Source organism: Amblyraja radiata, chromosome 5, assembly GCF_010909765.2.
Source record: "Amblyraja radiata isolate CabotCenter1 chromosome 5, sAmbRad1.1.pri, whole genome shotgun sequence".
Lineage (NCBI taxonomy): Eukaryota > Metazoa > Chordata > Chondrichthyes > Rajiformes > Rajidae > Amblyraja > Amblyraja radiata.
The window spans coordinates 95,078,834-95,096,392 of record NC_045960.1 but is presented as its reverse complement, the minus strand read 5'-3'; the positions used below and the strand labels follow the sequence as shown (position 1 = coordinate 95,096,392).

The 17,559-nt window shown below is 36.7% G+C and overlaps 1 protein-coding gene across 1 annotated transcript in view; it reads left to right on the top strand.

The window, feature by feature from the left end:
- Positions 1-16,555, top strand: part of col21a1 (collagen type XXI alpha 1 chain) — a 130,483-nt gene extending 113,928 nt beyond the window's left edge. The window contains 6 exon segments of the mRNA XM_033021850.1: positions 901-933; positions 1,040-1,186; positions 1,577-1,631; positions 11,748-11,957; positions 14,032-14,100; positions 15,149-16,555. Coding sequence (XP_032877741.1) covers positions 901-933; positions 1,040-1,186; positions 1,577-1,631; positions 11,748-11,957; positions 14,032-14,100; positions 15,149-15,336 — 702 coding nt within the window. The 3' untranslated portion in view covers positions 15,337-16,555.
- Positions 16,556-17,559: the final 1,004 nt, after the last annotated feature.

The window sequence follows — 17,559 nt, the reverse complement described above, 5'->3', positions numbered from 1 at the left end:
CCTAGTTGCTTGCGATATCTACATTTTAACTTCCAATGATTCATGTATAAGGACAAACAAGTCCCTCTGACCAGGAAAACCTTTCAGTTTAGTTTAGTTTAATTATTGTTATGTGTGCCAAGGTACAGTTAAACGTTTTTTTTGATGCGTTCTATCCAGTCAACATAAAGACTATACATGATTACAATCAAGCTGTGCACCACAGTGTACAGATGGAGGATAAAGGGTAGAGCATTCAGTGCAAGATAAAGTCCAATTAACGATAGTTCAAATGTCTCTAATGAGGTAGATGGGAGGTTAGGACAGCAATCTATCTGGTGAGAGGACTGTTCACTTGCATGAAAACAGCTGGGAAGAAACTGTCCCTGAATCTGGAGATATGCATTTTCAAACCTCTGCACCTTTTGCCTGATAGGAAAGGGGAGAAGAGGGAGTGACAGGGTGAGACTGGTCCTTGATAATGCTGGTGGTCTTGCCGATGCAGTGTGAAGTGTACATGGAGACCATGGAAGGGAGGTTGGTTTGCGTGATGGTCTGGGCTACATCCACAACTCTTTGCAATTTCTCGAGGTCTTTAATCAAGCTGTTCCCAAACCATGCTGTGATGCATTGTGATAAAATGCTTCCTAAGGCGCATCTATAGAAGTTGGTGAGGGTTGTTGGGTTGTGATGATGAACTTCCGAAGCCATCTAAGGAAGTAGAGGCGTAGGTGTGGTTTCTTGGCCATAGCTTCGATGTGGCTGATCCAAGACTAATTTCTGGTGATATTTATTCCTAAGAACTTGAAGTTTTCAACCATCTTTAATTTACTGAACATTCATATTTCCCATATATGGGACATATTGTCCTGTACCTCTACAATAGTTTAAGTAATTACTTTATTTAATTATTTCCTTCAGGGTCCAAGAGGCTTAGCAGGATCAAAAGGAGAGGTAGGGGAGTTTGAAACAGAGACTGCTACTAAGTCTGTTCACATTACATTTAAAGACTCTAAAATCCTAATGCTATCATTGTTAATACTGTTCATTTTTCTTATAGACTGGTGAATCAGGATCACTGGGCATGCCAGGCATAAAAGGCCAAAAGGGAGAGCCTGGCATATATGGTGGAACTGGGCCTCAAGGCCTTAAAGGAAACAAGGGACTTTCAGGAATGCCGGGGCCACGAGGACCAGAAGGAATTTCTGTAGGTGTATATCTAAAGGGGCTGTCCCACTGTACGAGCTAATTCAAGAGCTCTCCCGAGTTTAAAAAAAAATCTAACTCATGGTAAGCACGTAGAATGTACGGAGCGGGTACGTCGGAGCTCAGGACGTTTCTCAGCAGCTCGTAACGCAGGTACTTGGGAAACGAGGTAAGCTGGGGAAGACTTGTGAAGATTTTTCAACATGTTGAAAATTGCCCATGAGAGCCCCGAGTACCTACGAGTGGCTATTACCGTAATTCTCCTAGTTCGAATTAGGGGAAACTCGGGAGAACTCTTGAAATAGCTCGTACAATGGGACAGCCCCATAAGTATATTTTGATATAATTTGTTGTTTAATACTGTGTTGCTAATTTCAAACTGTTTTAATAGGGAAGGTTCATTTCAGATGATTTCATCCGAGATATTTGCATGGACGTGCTAAGAAGTAAGTATAAAGCATTAATACTTTCAATCTTAAATTCAACTAACATTAATAATCTGTGTAAAGAACTTCATCAACATGTGGCGTCACAGGTAGATAGGGTCGTCAATAAAGTTTTCGATATACTGGCTCTCATTAGACAGGGGATCGAGTATAGAAGTTGGAATGTTATGTTACAGTTTTACAACCATATATAACCATATAACAATTACAGCACGGAAACAGGCCATCGCGGCCCTTTTAGTCCGTGCCGAACACTTATTCTCCCCTAGTCCCATCTACCTGCACTCAGACCATAACCCTCCATTCCTTTCCCGTCCATATAACTATCCAATTTATTTTTAAATGATAAAATCGAACCTGCCTCCACCACCTCCACTGGAAGCTCATTCCACACAGCTACCACTCTCTGAGTAAAGAAGTTCCCCCTCATGTTACCCCTAAACTTCTGTCCCTTAATTCTTAAGTCATGTCCTCTTGTTTGAATCTTCCCTACTCTCAGTGGGAAAAGCTTATCCACGTCAACTCTGTCTATCCCTCTCATCATTTTAAAGACCTCTATCAAGTCCCCCCTTAACCTTCTGCGCTCCAAAGAATAAAGACCTAACTTGTTCAACCTTTCTCTGTAACTTAGTTGCTGAAACCCAGGCAACATTCTAGTAAATCTCCTCTGTACTCTCTCTATTTTGTTGACATCCTTCCTATAATTAGGCGACCAAAATTGTGCACCATACTCCAGAATTGGCCTCACCAATGCCTTGTACAATTTTAACATTACATCCCAACTTCTATACTCAATGCTCTGATTTATAAAGGCCAGCACACCAAAAGCTTTCTTTACCACCTATCTACATGAGATTCCACCTTCAGGGAACTGTGCACAGTTATTCCTAGATCCCTCTGTTCAACTGCATTCCTCAATTCACTACCATTTACCATGTACGTCCTATTTTGATTTGTCCTGCCAAGATGTAGCACCTCACACAACGTGTCAGTGAGGCTGCGTTTGGAGTATTGTGTTTAGTCTTGGTCATCCTGCTATAGGAAATATTCCATTAAGCTGAAAGAGTGCATAGAAGATTTATGAGGATGTTGCCAGGATTGAGCTACAGGGAGAGGTGGAGCTGCCTAGGAATTTGCTCCTTGGAGTGCAAGAGGCTGTGGTAATGTTATAGAGCTGTATAAAATCATGGGGCAAATAGATAGAGTGAATGCACAATTTTTTACCCAGAGTAGGGGAATCAAGAACCAGAGGCTATTGGTTTCAGATGAGAAGGGGAAAATTTTAAAGGAATCTGAGGGACAACTTTTTCACACAGAATGTAGTGGAACAAGTTGCCAGAGGAGCTAATTGAGGCAGGTACTATAACAATATTTAAAAGACATTTGGACAGGTACATGGTACCGTTTAGAAGGATATAGGCCAAATGCAGACTAGTAGGACTAGCATAGATGGAGCATCTTGGTCAGCATGGATAAGATGGACGGAAGGGCTAGTATCTCTCTTTTATTCTGTTTACTCTATCTCCATTATGCTATAATGAAAGAGAAGGCATTCATGTTTATTCAAACTCCAATCATTCAACACACTCTGGGCTGCAATGGTGCTGGAATGATGCCTTCCATTCTCTGAAATGGCAGATTTTCTGGAGTACGTTGGGATATTAATGGGTGTTATTTCTATTAATACCCCCAATGTACTTTCAATACATTTTTATTGATGTTACATGGTATAATAACGTTTTCAGTGAATACAGTAAGTCTAAAGTATTTGCCGAAATTGTGAGTTTCCGGAGCAGAGGAAATGAGACCCCTGGTGAGTTTCAGTAGAACACAGAACTGGGAGCCCTGGTGAGTTTCAGGGAGTGTGGAAGCCAGATGCCTGACCATTGGGATTTCCAAATAGTTGGGGGTATGTCTATGTGACAAGGCATACATTTAGCATCTAGTTTAAGAGATCAAGGTGTTTGATATTATAGTCTAATAGAGATATATTACTGCTATAGCTACAGAAAGAAAGCAGCTGTTTCTGATTTCCTATTCATAATATCACTTTGCTTACTCATATTATAAATTTCCTGATGCCCAGTTAATAATAGCTTTCAGCATTGGACCTGCAGCTGGAGTTGTATTTTCTCTATTTTTATTTCTCTCTTTCTTGAATATATTTGGGACTCCCAACCCATCGGACCATTTCCAAAAATGACTTTTTTTAATCCTGTACCTTATAGCCCAGAACATCATGCAAACCAACCTCCCTTCCATGGTCCCTGTATATACTTATCCCACATCAGGGTTTTATGCACTTATAGTCCCCTTAATTTCTGTAGTGCATTTTGTACTTATATTGAATTTATCATCTTTTTCCCCAAAGTAATTTGAACCACCATGGACTCAAAGGTCTAAATCATCGTGTTGTACACCACATCAATTCTATTATTTCATTGTAGACATAAGGAGCCACAGATGCTGGTTTACATAAAAAGATGATACAAAGTGCTGGAGTAACTCAGCAGGTCAGGCAGCGTCTCCGGAGAACATGGATGGGTGGCGTTTCAGGTCACTACTCCCCTTCATCAGATGAAGGGTCCCAACCTGAAATGTTACCTATCCATGTTCTCTGAAGATGTTGCCTGACCGGCTGAGTAATTCCAGTGTCTTCTATTATCTCATCTTTGGATTGAGCTCCTCTGTCCACATTTGAATGAATGAATGTTTCTTGGCCAAGTATTCACATAGAAGGAATTTGCCTTGGTGCTCGCCCACAAGTGACATACATGACATACAGTGACATTTGAACCAAAGTTCTACTAAATTCTGGTGATCCAGCTGAAACAAGCCAGATACTGGTATGTTGCTAGTGGGTGTCATTGATCACAGAATTAATTATATCTTCTGTCACTCTGTTGATGATTGTTAAGCAGATTGTTCAGTAATTAGTGCTTGACCATGCTTAACTGTTTATGGAAAGGTGATATTTAGCCCATTTTAACCTGATTGGGTAGATACCACTGTTGTAAACAAAATAAAACAATTTGGCAAGTTCTGGAGTCCAAGATTTAACCACTATAGTTTTATGGTATCTGTTTCCTGTCTTTGCTTTGTCCATTGCTCCAATATTTCATGATATCACATGGAATGAGTGGTTAAAGACTGTCTTCTGTGATGGCATGGAACTTGGGAGGAAACAAAGATAGATGCCATTCACCTGAAACATAGAAAAATAAGTGCAGGAGTAGGCCATTCAACTCTTCGAGCCAGCAGCACCATTCAATATGATCATGACTGATCATCTAAAATCAGTACCCCGTTCCGGCTTTTTCCCCATATTCTTTTAGTGCTAAGAGATAAATCTAACTCCCCCTTGAAAACATCCAGTGAATTGGCCTCCACTGCCTTCTGTGGCAGAGAATTCCACAGATTCACAACTCTCTGGGTGAAAATGTTTTTCTTCATCTCAGTCGTAAATGGCCTACCCCTTATTCTTAAACTGTGACCCCTGGTTCTGGATTCCGCCAACATCGGGAACATTTTTCCTGCATCTAGCCTGTCCAATCCTTTAAGAATTTTACATGTAACAATACTGCAGAAATTTGATCTGACAATTATGGAATTGCTTAACTCTTTTGATTGCATGTTGCTTTTGTGGTTTTGAACATATGCGCTGTGGCGTTGTTATGTTGGCACCTCATTTTTGGGTACCCAAACTGTTATTTCCATCCTACCTTCATACATTCCTCACTGAGCCATATTGTTCACTCATTTAATCAACATACCAGATACTGGGTAGCCTGTTACCTAATTAGTTCCATAGATTTGTTCTAGAAGGATACCCTGAATTCATTTTTTTTTTTTTTTTTTTTTTTTTTTTTTTTTTTTTTTTTTTTTAAATATATTTTTTTATTAAAGGTAATCAATTACAATGCTTCAAACAACTTTATATCAAATTAATTCAATTTGCATTAAGTAAAACACTAGTAATACTTATCTACTGTTTTTTTAGAAATAATGATAGAGAAAGAATAGAGAAAGAATAAATCATTAAGAGAGTGATTAAATAATAATTTGATTATATATAAGAAAGAAAAGAGAAACGAAAAAAAAAAAAGAAAAGAAAAAAAAAAAAAAAAAAAAAAAAAAACATTTTTAGTAACCACAATATGTATTATTAATAACACTACTACAAGTGATAGTATCAATAAAGACATATATGTAATTCCAATATAAAAATGAATTATTCTCACCAAATCCCGCAGGGTGCACGTCGAGCTGTGTTGCCAAGAACAGCTACTTCTCTAAATACTGTATATATGGAGACCATATCTGTTCAAAAGAATTATACTTGTCCAATAGGACAAATCTAATTCTTTCCAGATGTAACGTCTCCATCATCTCTGTTGCCCACATTTTGGTTGTGGGGGATAATGTTCCCTTCCAAAATTTCAATATGATTTTTTTTTCCAATTATTAAACAGTAATCAAAGAAATTTCTTTGATTTACTGTAAGTGATAGATGTAAATCCGGAATTCCAAATATTATTAGCTTTGGGTTAGGGTCCAATTTAACTTTGATGACTTCAGAAATAACTTTAAAGATTTCTGTCCAGTAATAATTCAATTTAGGACATGTAACGAAACTATGTATTAAATTTGCCTCTGCTTTCTTGCACTTATCACAAATAGCGGAGAGATTCGGAAAAATACTATTTAATTTAGTTTTCGAATAATGTAACCTATATAATACTTTAAATTGTATCAGTATATGTCTGGCGTTTAATGAACACCGGTGTATTCGTTGTAGACTTTCTTCCCAGTTTTCTTTTGTTATAGCCAATCCCATTTCATTTTCCCATGCTTGACGATATACTTCCGTTATTGGATTCTCCTTATCCAAAATGATGTTATATATATAGGCTATTAATTTTTCTGTATTTGGATATAAATTAAACAGTTCATCTAACAATCCTGCTTCTTTATTTTTATAATCTTGTGTATTGGATTTAATATAATCTCTAATTTGTAAATACCTAAACAAATGTTGTGGAGACAATCCATAAATATCTTGTAACTCCTGGAATAAAAGAAATTTTCCTTTTCTATACAGATGTTCTATCCTTGTAATTCCTAAATCATCCCATTGTTTAAACCCCCCATCTAATATAGCAGGTTTAAACGATGGATTATTCATAATTGGTAATCTAAATGAGAGATTATCCAAGTGTAGAGTCTTAACTATTTGTTTCCAAATACGTCTATTATTATATATTATTAGGTTGTCTTTATAATATTTTTTTTGTACTTCCGTTGGTGCAAAAATTATCGAACCTACATTAAAAGGTAGACAGTCCTCCTTTTCTATATTTAACCATGTCGGTTCATGATCCATATTTACCCACCAGAAATTCATATTCTTAATCTGAACAGCCCAAAAATAATATAAAAGGTTTGGAAGTGCTAATCCTCCATTTATCTTAGCTTTGCATAGATGTTTTTTATTTATTCTGTGATTTTTATAATCCCAAATAAAGCTATTGACAATATTATCAATTTTTAAAAAAAAAGATTTCGGAAGAAAAAAAGGAATAGCCTGAAACAAATATAACAACTGCGGTAGAAATACCATCTTTATGGCACTTATTCTACCAATCATGGATATAGGCAGTGGAATTCATTTTAAGAACACATCCTCCAACTAACATTTACCAATTTGAATAGCCAAATCTCTATGAATGCGATATTACCTTTGCTATGGGTTTCTTTTTATTTCTCGATGAATGTTTACACTTAGAGGGTAACGGTTGTTGGAGCAGGAGCCAAGAACCATTGCTTCAACAGTCTTTGGCCATTTATGTCCATATCAATCCAAATTTACCTATTTTGTGTGCCATGTGAAATTCTACCTTCAGATTCCAGATCATATGTCAGAAGTTACATTCCCCATTTAAGAGTTTACAACTGGCTTTATTTTGCGCAGACTGACTTTTAAGTAGCCCCAGCGATAATCCAATGAACAATATATTTAGTACTGACTGCGCACAATAATAATGTAAATGAGCAGCCAGGTAGCAGTTGGCATTGCAAGCAGTGAACATGGGTTAATTATGCATCATGATCCACATGCTTGTTTCAAAAACTAGCCAATTTAGCTCCAATAAAATCTTTCTAAGAGCTGGCGGACTTATAATTTCCATTCATATAAAACAGAAATAAATATTTAAGAGTAAATTGCCAAAGATATTTTTATAAGTTGTAGTCTATTACTATGAAGCCCTGATTAGTGCAGTTATATGGAGATTCAAGATGTATGCATATAATATATTCTACAGGATGCTGTTTCTCCAGTTGCTTAGGGCGGGGATATGGGGGATGAGTAAATGTTCCAGAATTTTTTTTGAATTTCTTTAATGAACAGGAAGATTTTAATTCAAGTGGTTACATTTTGAATAACTAGAATTTCAGAAAAAGATAGTCCAGCTAACTTTAACTAAGAAACTACCAGATTGTCATACAAAACAATCTAATGTCCTTTGGAGAAAGAAATCTGTCGTCCTCACTTGGTCAGTCCTTCCTCTCACACAAGACCCACTAATGTGACTGATTCTTAACCACTTTTTCAGTTCAGGGAAAATTAAAGATCAACAATTAATGCCAATGTTACCATGGACAAATAAGTAATAATGCAGGATTATCTCTGAGAACTAATCATGTACAAATCCATGATAGGACAATTTTCCAATTTTCTACATGATCTGTGAACGAGTGATCATTTCCCTTTTCTACTTCAAAGTTTATGTTCTAATATTAGATTAGATTAGATTATTTAATGACCACACAGTCAAGCTGGTGGAATTCAGGTTCAGTACAGGATGTTACAAGGTAGGCTGATTCCCGTCAAACATAACATAAAACACAACATCTTACAATATACAGATCATGCATGGGGAGGATATGTGCTGTTATAACCAATATAACCAAATGTTCATCCCATTTTCTGGAACTGCTCAAACCTCTATTAAAAATGCAAGCTCCTTACACCAAAAGCTCCTTACACTGCCAAGAACTCTGACCTGAATATTTGAACTAATGTCAATAAAAACACAAAAACTAAATTCACAAAACCATTCGAATAGCCAGAGTATCTACAAATTGATTTTCGTGGAACATAGAACAGAACGGCACAGAAACAATGTCTGTGCCGACTATGATGCCAAGACCAACTCTTATCTGCCTGCACATAATCCATATCCCTGAATTATCTGCATATCCATGTACCTATCTAAAAGTCTTTTAAATACCACCATAGTATCTGTATACCACCATCCACGCCAGCCCTCACCGCCCTTTGTGTAAAAAAACTTGCTCCGTAAATCTCCTTAAATTTTGCCCCTCTTACCTTAAGGCTATACCCGCTAGTATTTGATTTTAACATCCCTGGAAAAAGGTTCTGATTGTCAACCCTATCTATCCCTCTGTTCATTTTACGTACTTCTATCAGGTCTCCCTGCAACCTCTGACATTCCATTGAAAATAATAATATGTCCAAAGATAGACACAAAATGCTGGAGTAACTCAGCGGGTCAGGCAGCAACTCTGGAGAAAAGCAGTAGGTGACGTTTCGGGACAGAACACCTCTTCAGACTGGAAGTGAAAATGTTGGTAAAACTCCTCTGCATCTTTTCCAAAGTCTCCACATCCTTTCTGTAATGGCGTGTAATGACCAGAACTGCACACACACTACAAATGTGATCCAACCAGGGTCCTATAGAGCTGCATCATGACTTCCTGAATCCTACATTCAATGCCCTGACCAATGATGACAAGCATACCTTCTTAATCACCCTCTCTATGTGTGTTGCCACTTTTTGGAAGTTACGGACTTGGACCCCAAGATCCCTCTGAACATCAATGCTATTAAGGGTCATGCCATTAATTGTATATTTTCCCCTTACATTCCACAGTGCAACACCTCACACTAGTTTGGATTAAATTTCATCTGCCATTTCTTCGCCCATTTCATAGTTTATACATATTGTCCACTGTATACTTTGACAGCCATCCTCAAAGTCTGTGACCCCAGCTATCTTCAGAACTAGCTCATTGATTGAAGATAGAGGGATGAAGCCAGCAATCTTCGTGTCATCTGCACACTTACTAACCAATATTTACATCCACGTGTATGTACAAGTCATTTAAATATATATCACAAACAGTCAGGTCCCAGCACAGATCCCTGCGGAACCACTGATCACAGGCCTCCAGCTTGAATACTGTCACCACATCCCTCTATCTTCTATCAATAAACCAGTCCTGAATCTATATGACAAAATCACTGTTAATCCCATGATTCTTAATCTTCTAGACCAGCCTCCCATAGCAGACATAATCAGTATTTTCCACAAAGGTTTTCCTGTTGTGTGTCGTAAATAGTGAAAAAGTGAAAATTAATTTGTGGAAACCCAGTAGATAACCCCGGGAAATAGTAGTGATGCACTTTTAATAGAGATCTATAGACAGGCAATTTAATAGTTTTGTAGTACAAGGCATGACTTAGTCCTGTGACAATCATTTATCACATTCAAACCAAACATCTATCTTTTTAATTTTTTGATAGGTAATGATTCATGATAGTAAAGCAACATTAAAATGCATATATAGCAGATTATTATGTTATTCACAGCACAATCATTAGATTATTTTCAAGTTGTGAATCTATTGTTCTTGTTTACCAAGAGACAAATCTCGGTTCAGCGAAAATACTCAAGGGGTAGAGCTCAGTGATTATAAATCAAATAATTAATGTGCTTTCCCCAATCAATCTTCAATGTCCACTTGGCACTGAGATAGATGATCGTGACCTTCTTAAAGCAGTTGGGAATCTCAATTTGGAGTAGTGAGAGGTTAAAGATATCCACAAATACTCCTTATCAGTGCAGGATCTGAGTTCACAGCCATGGACTCCATTCAGACCTGTATCTTTCCAAAGGTTCATTCTCAGGAACACCATTCTGGAATCTGTGATAGTTACTTTGAGTGCAGGTGTGCCCAAGGCTTTAGGGAAGGGTAAAATCATTCCACTAACCTGTTTAAAATAGGCAGAGAAAGCATTGAGCTAGTTGGGGAGGATACATTGTTGCCAGTGATTCAGGCTGACTTTGCTTTGTAGCACATTATAGCATGCAGGCATTTCCACAATCGATGGGTGTCTTTGTGGTTATTTTATGTCTCTAACTTGGTCTGGAGTTGTCTCGTGACATCCCTAATGGCATTGCAAAGGGCATACCCAGATTTCTTGCATAGATCAGGATTTCGGACAATCTTCACCATAGAATTTATCTCACGATTCATCCATGATTTCCAGTTGGAGAACGCATTCAGATACATATTTACTGATGAAGTCTGTGACAGCATTTAGGTTGGTCGCTGAGCCCTTGAATATGGACCAATCCACCAACTCAAAGCAATCACGTAGGAGCTCATCCGTTACCACAGACCAGCAGAGTATGACTTTCTGTATGAGATCCTCACACTTCCGTTTCTGCTTGCACGTAGGGAGTTGGATCACAGCCTAATGGCCTGATTTTTCAAAATGTAGGGGAGAGATGTAGTCATCTTTGATGGTTGTGTAGCAGTGGAAAGTATATTTTGGCCTCTGATGGGACAGGAGATGTGCTGACAGTATTTTGGTCACACACTGCTGAGGTTAGCCTATGATGGACAAAGCCTCAAGGTACTTTGTTTCAAGACTATTTGTAGGTCTTCTGGTTGAAGGACAGATGCTATCCATTTTACAAAGATGATTGGGAAGTACATATCTATGTAATCCTACTCTAAGGATAGTAAAAACTATTACTTGCACACATAATAAAGATGATACCTCAGTTTTGTATTCTTAATCATAAATTGTACTTGCACAAGGCAAGGATGAAACAATTAATAAAATGTAATCTGTGTAAGCATCCAGTGTTGTGCTGATCAATTGCAGTTTCTTATTGGGAGCACAAGGCTTCAGTCAGTAGTATTTGTTCGTTCACTGTGCTGATAACAGCCTCACTTTATGTATTATGTTTGGTTTATATATCATTTCTCATTGTCACGCATTCTATTTTTAAACCATATTAGCTCAATTATCTTCAGTTTTGCAAATTCAAAGAAATCAGAACTTCAGGTACTGCCAAGCATGCAAAGGATCATCTGGCCCAGTAGGCCCTCCAGGCCCAGCAGGATTGCCAGGAATTCAAGGTCCAAGTGGCTTTCCAGGTTTAGATGGTAAACGAGGTTATCCAGGTCATATGGGTGCACCAAGCATTCCAGGAATCCAAGGACCTAAGGGTAAGACTGAAAAACATATGTTTGCATTTCTTAATGTGCAGCTCATTGTGCATGATTATACATCATCTTTTAAGTTTCTTTGAGCCATTCCCTGTTGCCCATTTAATTCAAGATGTGTTACTGTTCGTCAAAAGAAGGCAAATTCCAATTAAATGGGAGCTGTGCTGAATTAACTCTGATTTATTGCTCAAAGACTGGAATAAAACTCAAAATTATATTTTTATAAAATGCATCCATCTTAAACACAGCATAGAGTAAAGCAATCTTAAGGCTTGATAATCGGAAGGTACATTACAAACGGTCTGCAATGAAAAAACAAGCTATTTAGTTCAATCGGTCAATGCACATTTTTCACACCCTCAAAAACCTCTTTACATCCCACTTCATCTATTCCCATGACGATTTCCTTCTATTTCTTTTCATATGCAGCTTCATCTTAAATATCAACATGTTAAACTTTGTGAAGAATAGAGGTCACATTCAAATCCATTTGGTGTTCAATCTATATGAAACCGAGCTGAAATACCAGAAATGTAGTCTACCTTGCTTAATATGTCAGTTCAAAGCATAAAATGACAGACTTTTGAAGGAAATAAGCAATTAAGTGAATATTATGCAACTCAGAAGGTCAGACAGCATCTCTGGAGATAGCTGCAAATTTAGTTCATAATGTTCAGTTGCAAGCTAACCAAATGGGATATGAGGTGCTGTTCATCCAGTTTGCATGTGGCCTCACTCTGGCAATGGAGGAAGCCCAGGACAGCATGTGAATGGTAAAGGGAGTTGAAATAGTTAGCAGCCGGGCAATCCAGCAAGCCTTAGCTGACCACGAGCAAGTTTTCGGTGAATGGGCCACACATTCTACGCTTGTTTTTCTGATTTAACAATCAAGCAATAATGGCATTATTTAAACTAAAAAAAGTTAACAGAGATCTCGAGTCAATTAACATTCTTTTGGTGCTTCGATAAGTTTATTAAAGAATTTGATCAACATCGTAAAGTATTTTTACAGAGAAACGGTTTCACTTTCAGCACCTACAAACAATTGATTTTATTTAGGGATGTACATTGGGATGACTGAACTAGATAGCATAAGACTTATGTTACCACAAAGAATACAATGATAAGTGAATACTTCTGTTAAATAAATAGTATTTTCTACTCAATTACTTCATAAGCCTTCTTCCATTTCAATTATCCTTTTTTGCTTCTTTCACAGTTTAGATTTACTAGGTGGAGCCTGCATATAAGTAGGTATAGATAGTATGTTCTGTCTAGAAATATCGTACAGTGGAAATATTTTTTATGGTAATCATTTGCTGTCTGATAAAACATAAGAGTAAGACAATCGGTACATTTTACAATCACAATTTATATGGATGAGGACAAAACTATCATATGTGGTAGAATTTGTATTTTTAATTATCATCCACAAAGCAAAGTAAAGCAATGGTAAAGTAAATCCCATGCCTTTGGGATGCCTGTAATTTGGGCTCAAACCTATACCCACACTTCCTGCAGCTGTCTGCCAAATGTGTCGATCTTTGAAAGTTGCAGGATATGTTGAAAGAGGAGTTCGTAGACCAAATAGATTCCTGGACTTCATGAACAAAAACAGAGCATGCAAACATTTTAGAAATGATAGCTAGTCGACAGTTGGGACATTACAACTAATTCTGGTCACCATAAAACTGAAAGGATATGCATTGAAATTGAAGAAAAGATACTTCAGAATGTTTCAGTGGAGGTTGTTGAAGAAGAATTAATCACAATATGCAAACTTGGTTCAGCACTGGAGAAAGAATAATTTGTGGGAGTATGGAGGAGAAACTGGGAAGGAACAAGTAGAATTACTATTTTAGGACCTGGCATGAATTTGATAGTTAAATGACCTCCATGTTTTGACAATTTTGTGATTCTGTGTAACCATCACCATTTTTTTCAATGTAGTATTCATTGCTTTATTCGAGGTGTAATGGTGCCACTCTGTTTCAAGGATGTATTAGGAGCTACATCTTAAATGTTATCTTTTTACACCATCGGTATTGATGTTGTCAACAAATGCTGTTTGCAGGATTCCCTGGTGAGAAAGGTGAGAGGGGAGTGGGAGACTCTGGACATCATGGCCCACCAGGAATACCAGGTACTGTGATATATTAATGGTATAATTATATATTTTTAAAATAGATCACGAGATTTTAAAAAAAAATCTAGAAATTAACACCAGCTTTTCTATTAGAGAGAAGAAAGTGCAATTAAACTTAATTTTTCAAATCTGTGAGCAACATATATTTCAAAAACAAAGTTAAATTTGAACCTACAAGCTGTTTTCTATTTCTAGTTCTTCCAAAGGTTTGTGCAAATTCATGTTAAGTGTAAACATTTTTGGGGGGGCTGTTTTATAAAAATATACGGTATTTTGTGCTCACAATGCTGCCATGCTATTCATCAGCGAGATGTTTTCTTTTATTGTAACACAGTTTGGTTACTTTCTCATTATCAGTTTTTAAATGCTTTTTAATTCCAGATCAATAATCCATTTGTTGCTACTAGTCTAGTCACAACCATTGCTGCAATACCCCGAGAATATTTAATAATTTTAACAGTACTAAGGCAAGATGTAAGACATACAGCTGAAGAAGCTCTGAAGTATTGCTGTTTCCACACTTTTGCCGATCGGAGGGGGCAGAAGCCCAATAATGACCTGAATTGCCCCATTTGGAATATTGAACCTTACCAGTTTAGTTTAGCTTAGTTTATTATTATCATGTGTATCGAGGTACAGTGAAAAGCTTTTGCTTGCTTTCTATCCAGTAAAAAAAAGACTATACATGAATACAAACAAGCTGTTCACAGTGCACAGATAAAGGATAATGGGTACAACCATCAGTGCAATTAACATCATTCTGCCATTTAATATCATTCTGCTTATAGGAAAAGGGGAAAAAAAGCTTTTTTATTGAGCATTTCACAATTCTGTGGATTCTCAAAGATAGGGAAGTACTTGTGAAGTGTATTCACTGATAGTTATTTAGGCAAGCTAACAATCAGTTTTTGGACAGTAAGCCTTTACAAACATCATGAAGATTATGTTCCATCTTTTTAACATTATACATTTTAACAATACAAAAGCAAGAATGAAAATATATAAAGTTTTAATCATAATTGTTCTGAATTTTCTTTCCATTCAGGATCTCCAGGCTTGCCAGGAATGAGTAATGAAGGGTACCCTGGAAGGTCAGGTTTACCTGGAAATGATGGAGCTCCTGGAAAAACAGGGAGAACAGGACATCCAGGTCCACCTGGAACCTGTCAGCCATCTCTATGTTATGAAACACTAGTAGGAAGAGATCCATTTAGAAAAGGACCAAACTATTGAAGCATTATCATCCCATCGTACATATGATTTTTGGAATATGTTTATAGTTGATTTTACTCTTTGAAAAGTCTCAGGAAATTTACACCAGAACACCTACATATCATCAATCATCTTTTCATACTGTTGGCAATGTGAGAGATATCATTAGTTTAGAAGAAATCAATAACTACATATATGGTGTTGGTCTTCATTCTAATCTTCTGTTTCATTTACATCATTTGTATTTGTTATTTAACACAGCGCTCAGAGGTAGAAAGTTCAGAAATTGTAGCACCTATTATTGAACATTAATAGCATGCGTTGATCTATTAGCACATCTTATTACTTTGATAAAATCAATTGGCAATTCATTTTTGTGACACTACTTTTTATGTTGAGGAAATCGAATCAGATAGGGTCACTTCCCTTCTAAATTCAATAATTGTAAAGATATTCCAGCGAATACACTCCAGATATAATTTCCAAAGATATGTTCTCTTTTATTATTAGATTACTTTTTCCCATTGCAAATTATTATTAATTGACTTGCAGGGACTTACGTCAAAAGGGACCGCAGTTCAAAAGTACTTCTTAGTATGCTTTATTCAGGATTGTACAAAACTCTTCTTTTCGCCAGGCTTTATTTAGCTGTTTTTCTCAATGTGTCAACTTCATTTTGTAGATAATTTATTTTCCATATTATTAAATATAAATCTCAAAATATGGCTCTGCTTAGATTTCATTTTATTGTGTTATTTTATTACTATTTCAGGATTAAATGTATGTGCATCATGATTTTGCATACTAATCCTTGATACATGAAACAGCTGCCAAAGGACTTGCTTCAGAGAAAAGACTGCATTATATCAGCTTAATTACTGAACAGTAAACACTAGTCTATAATTTAACTAAGTTAAGCAGAATGAAGATTTATTTACCTTAAGCCTTTTCACAGACGATAGGCGAATAATTTGTTTTAAGTCCAAACATCTTAGTTTAGAATTCAAACTACATCCATCTTTATGAACAACCATCTTTATAAATTCAAGTTTCAGGTACATATAAAATCTGGAGACATCGAGCCTACCAGAAACTGACTAGCATAAATGAAATAATTTGTACGATATTTTCATTATCAATGTTCATTGTTGGACCGATAAATTACTGCATTTTTGCTTCAAAAATTCTGGAAATAAAAAGCAAGAATCAGTAAAGTTGTGATTGTGTTTTCTTTTTACATTCCTGGGTATTAGTAGCAAAGCATCCATTTACTGCCTATCACTAGTTGCCCTGAGAAGGTGGTGTATAGGTGCCTTGACGTTCTAATGCAGCTAGCTGGTTTTCTAGGCCAGAGAAAATATGATGTGGTATTTGAGTTGAATAAAAGCCAAATTGCATAAGGATATGATATCTTGTGAATTAAATAGGTAAAATTATAAATAAATTATTTGATATTCTCTGCTTCCTTTTTTTAAATGAGAAACCTGGGAAAGAACATATGGAAACTGCTGGGTTTTTTAATACATTTTTATTCAGAAAATTATATTTCATAAACTATTTTTGTTATTTCTGAATTTCATTAGCTGCAGAGTCAGTTAGCAGAAGTTGCAGATTTCTGCCTTCAGTCAGATTTCAGCAGACTTAAGATACTGTAAATATAGTAATATTTCCAAGTAATTTCGACTTTTTATGTTGAGGAAATCGAATCAGATAGGGTCACTTCCCTTCTAAATTCAATAATTGTAAAGATATTCCAGCAAATACACTCCAGATATAATTTCCAAAGATATGTTCTCTTTTATTATTAGATTACTTTTTCCCATTGCAAATTATTATTAATTGAGTTGAGGGTTTGATTGAGGTAGCAATCAAATAAATTATTTTTGAGCCATCCAAACATTACAGACAAAAGACAATAGGTGCAGGAGTAGGCCATTCGGCCCTTCAAGCCAGCACCGCCGTTCAATGTGATCATGGCTGATCATCCCCAATCAGCACCCCGTTCCTGCCTTCTCCACATATCTCCTTGACTCCGCTATCTTCAAGAGCTCTATCTAGCTCTCTCTTAAAAGTATCCACAGAACTGGCCTCCACTACCCTCTGAGGCAGAGAATTCCACACTCACAACTCTCTGTGTGGAAAAAGTGTTTCCTCATCCCATTTTAAATGGCTTACCCCTTATTCTTATACTGTGGCCCCTGGTTCTAGGACTTCCCCAACATCGAGAACATGTTTCCTGCCTCT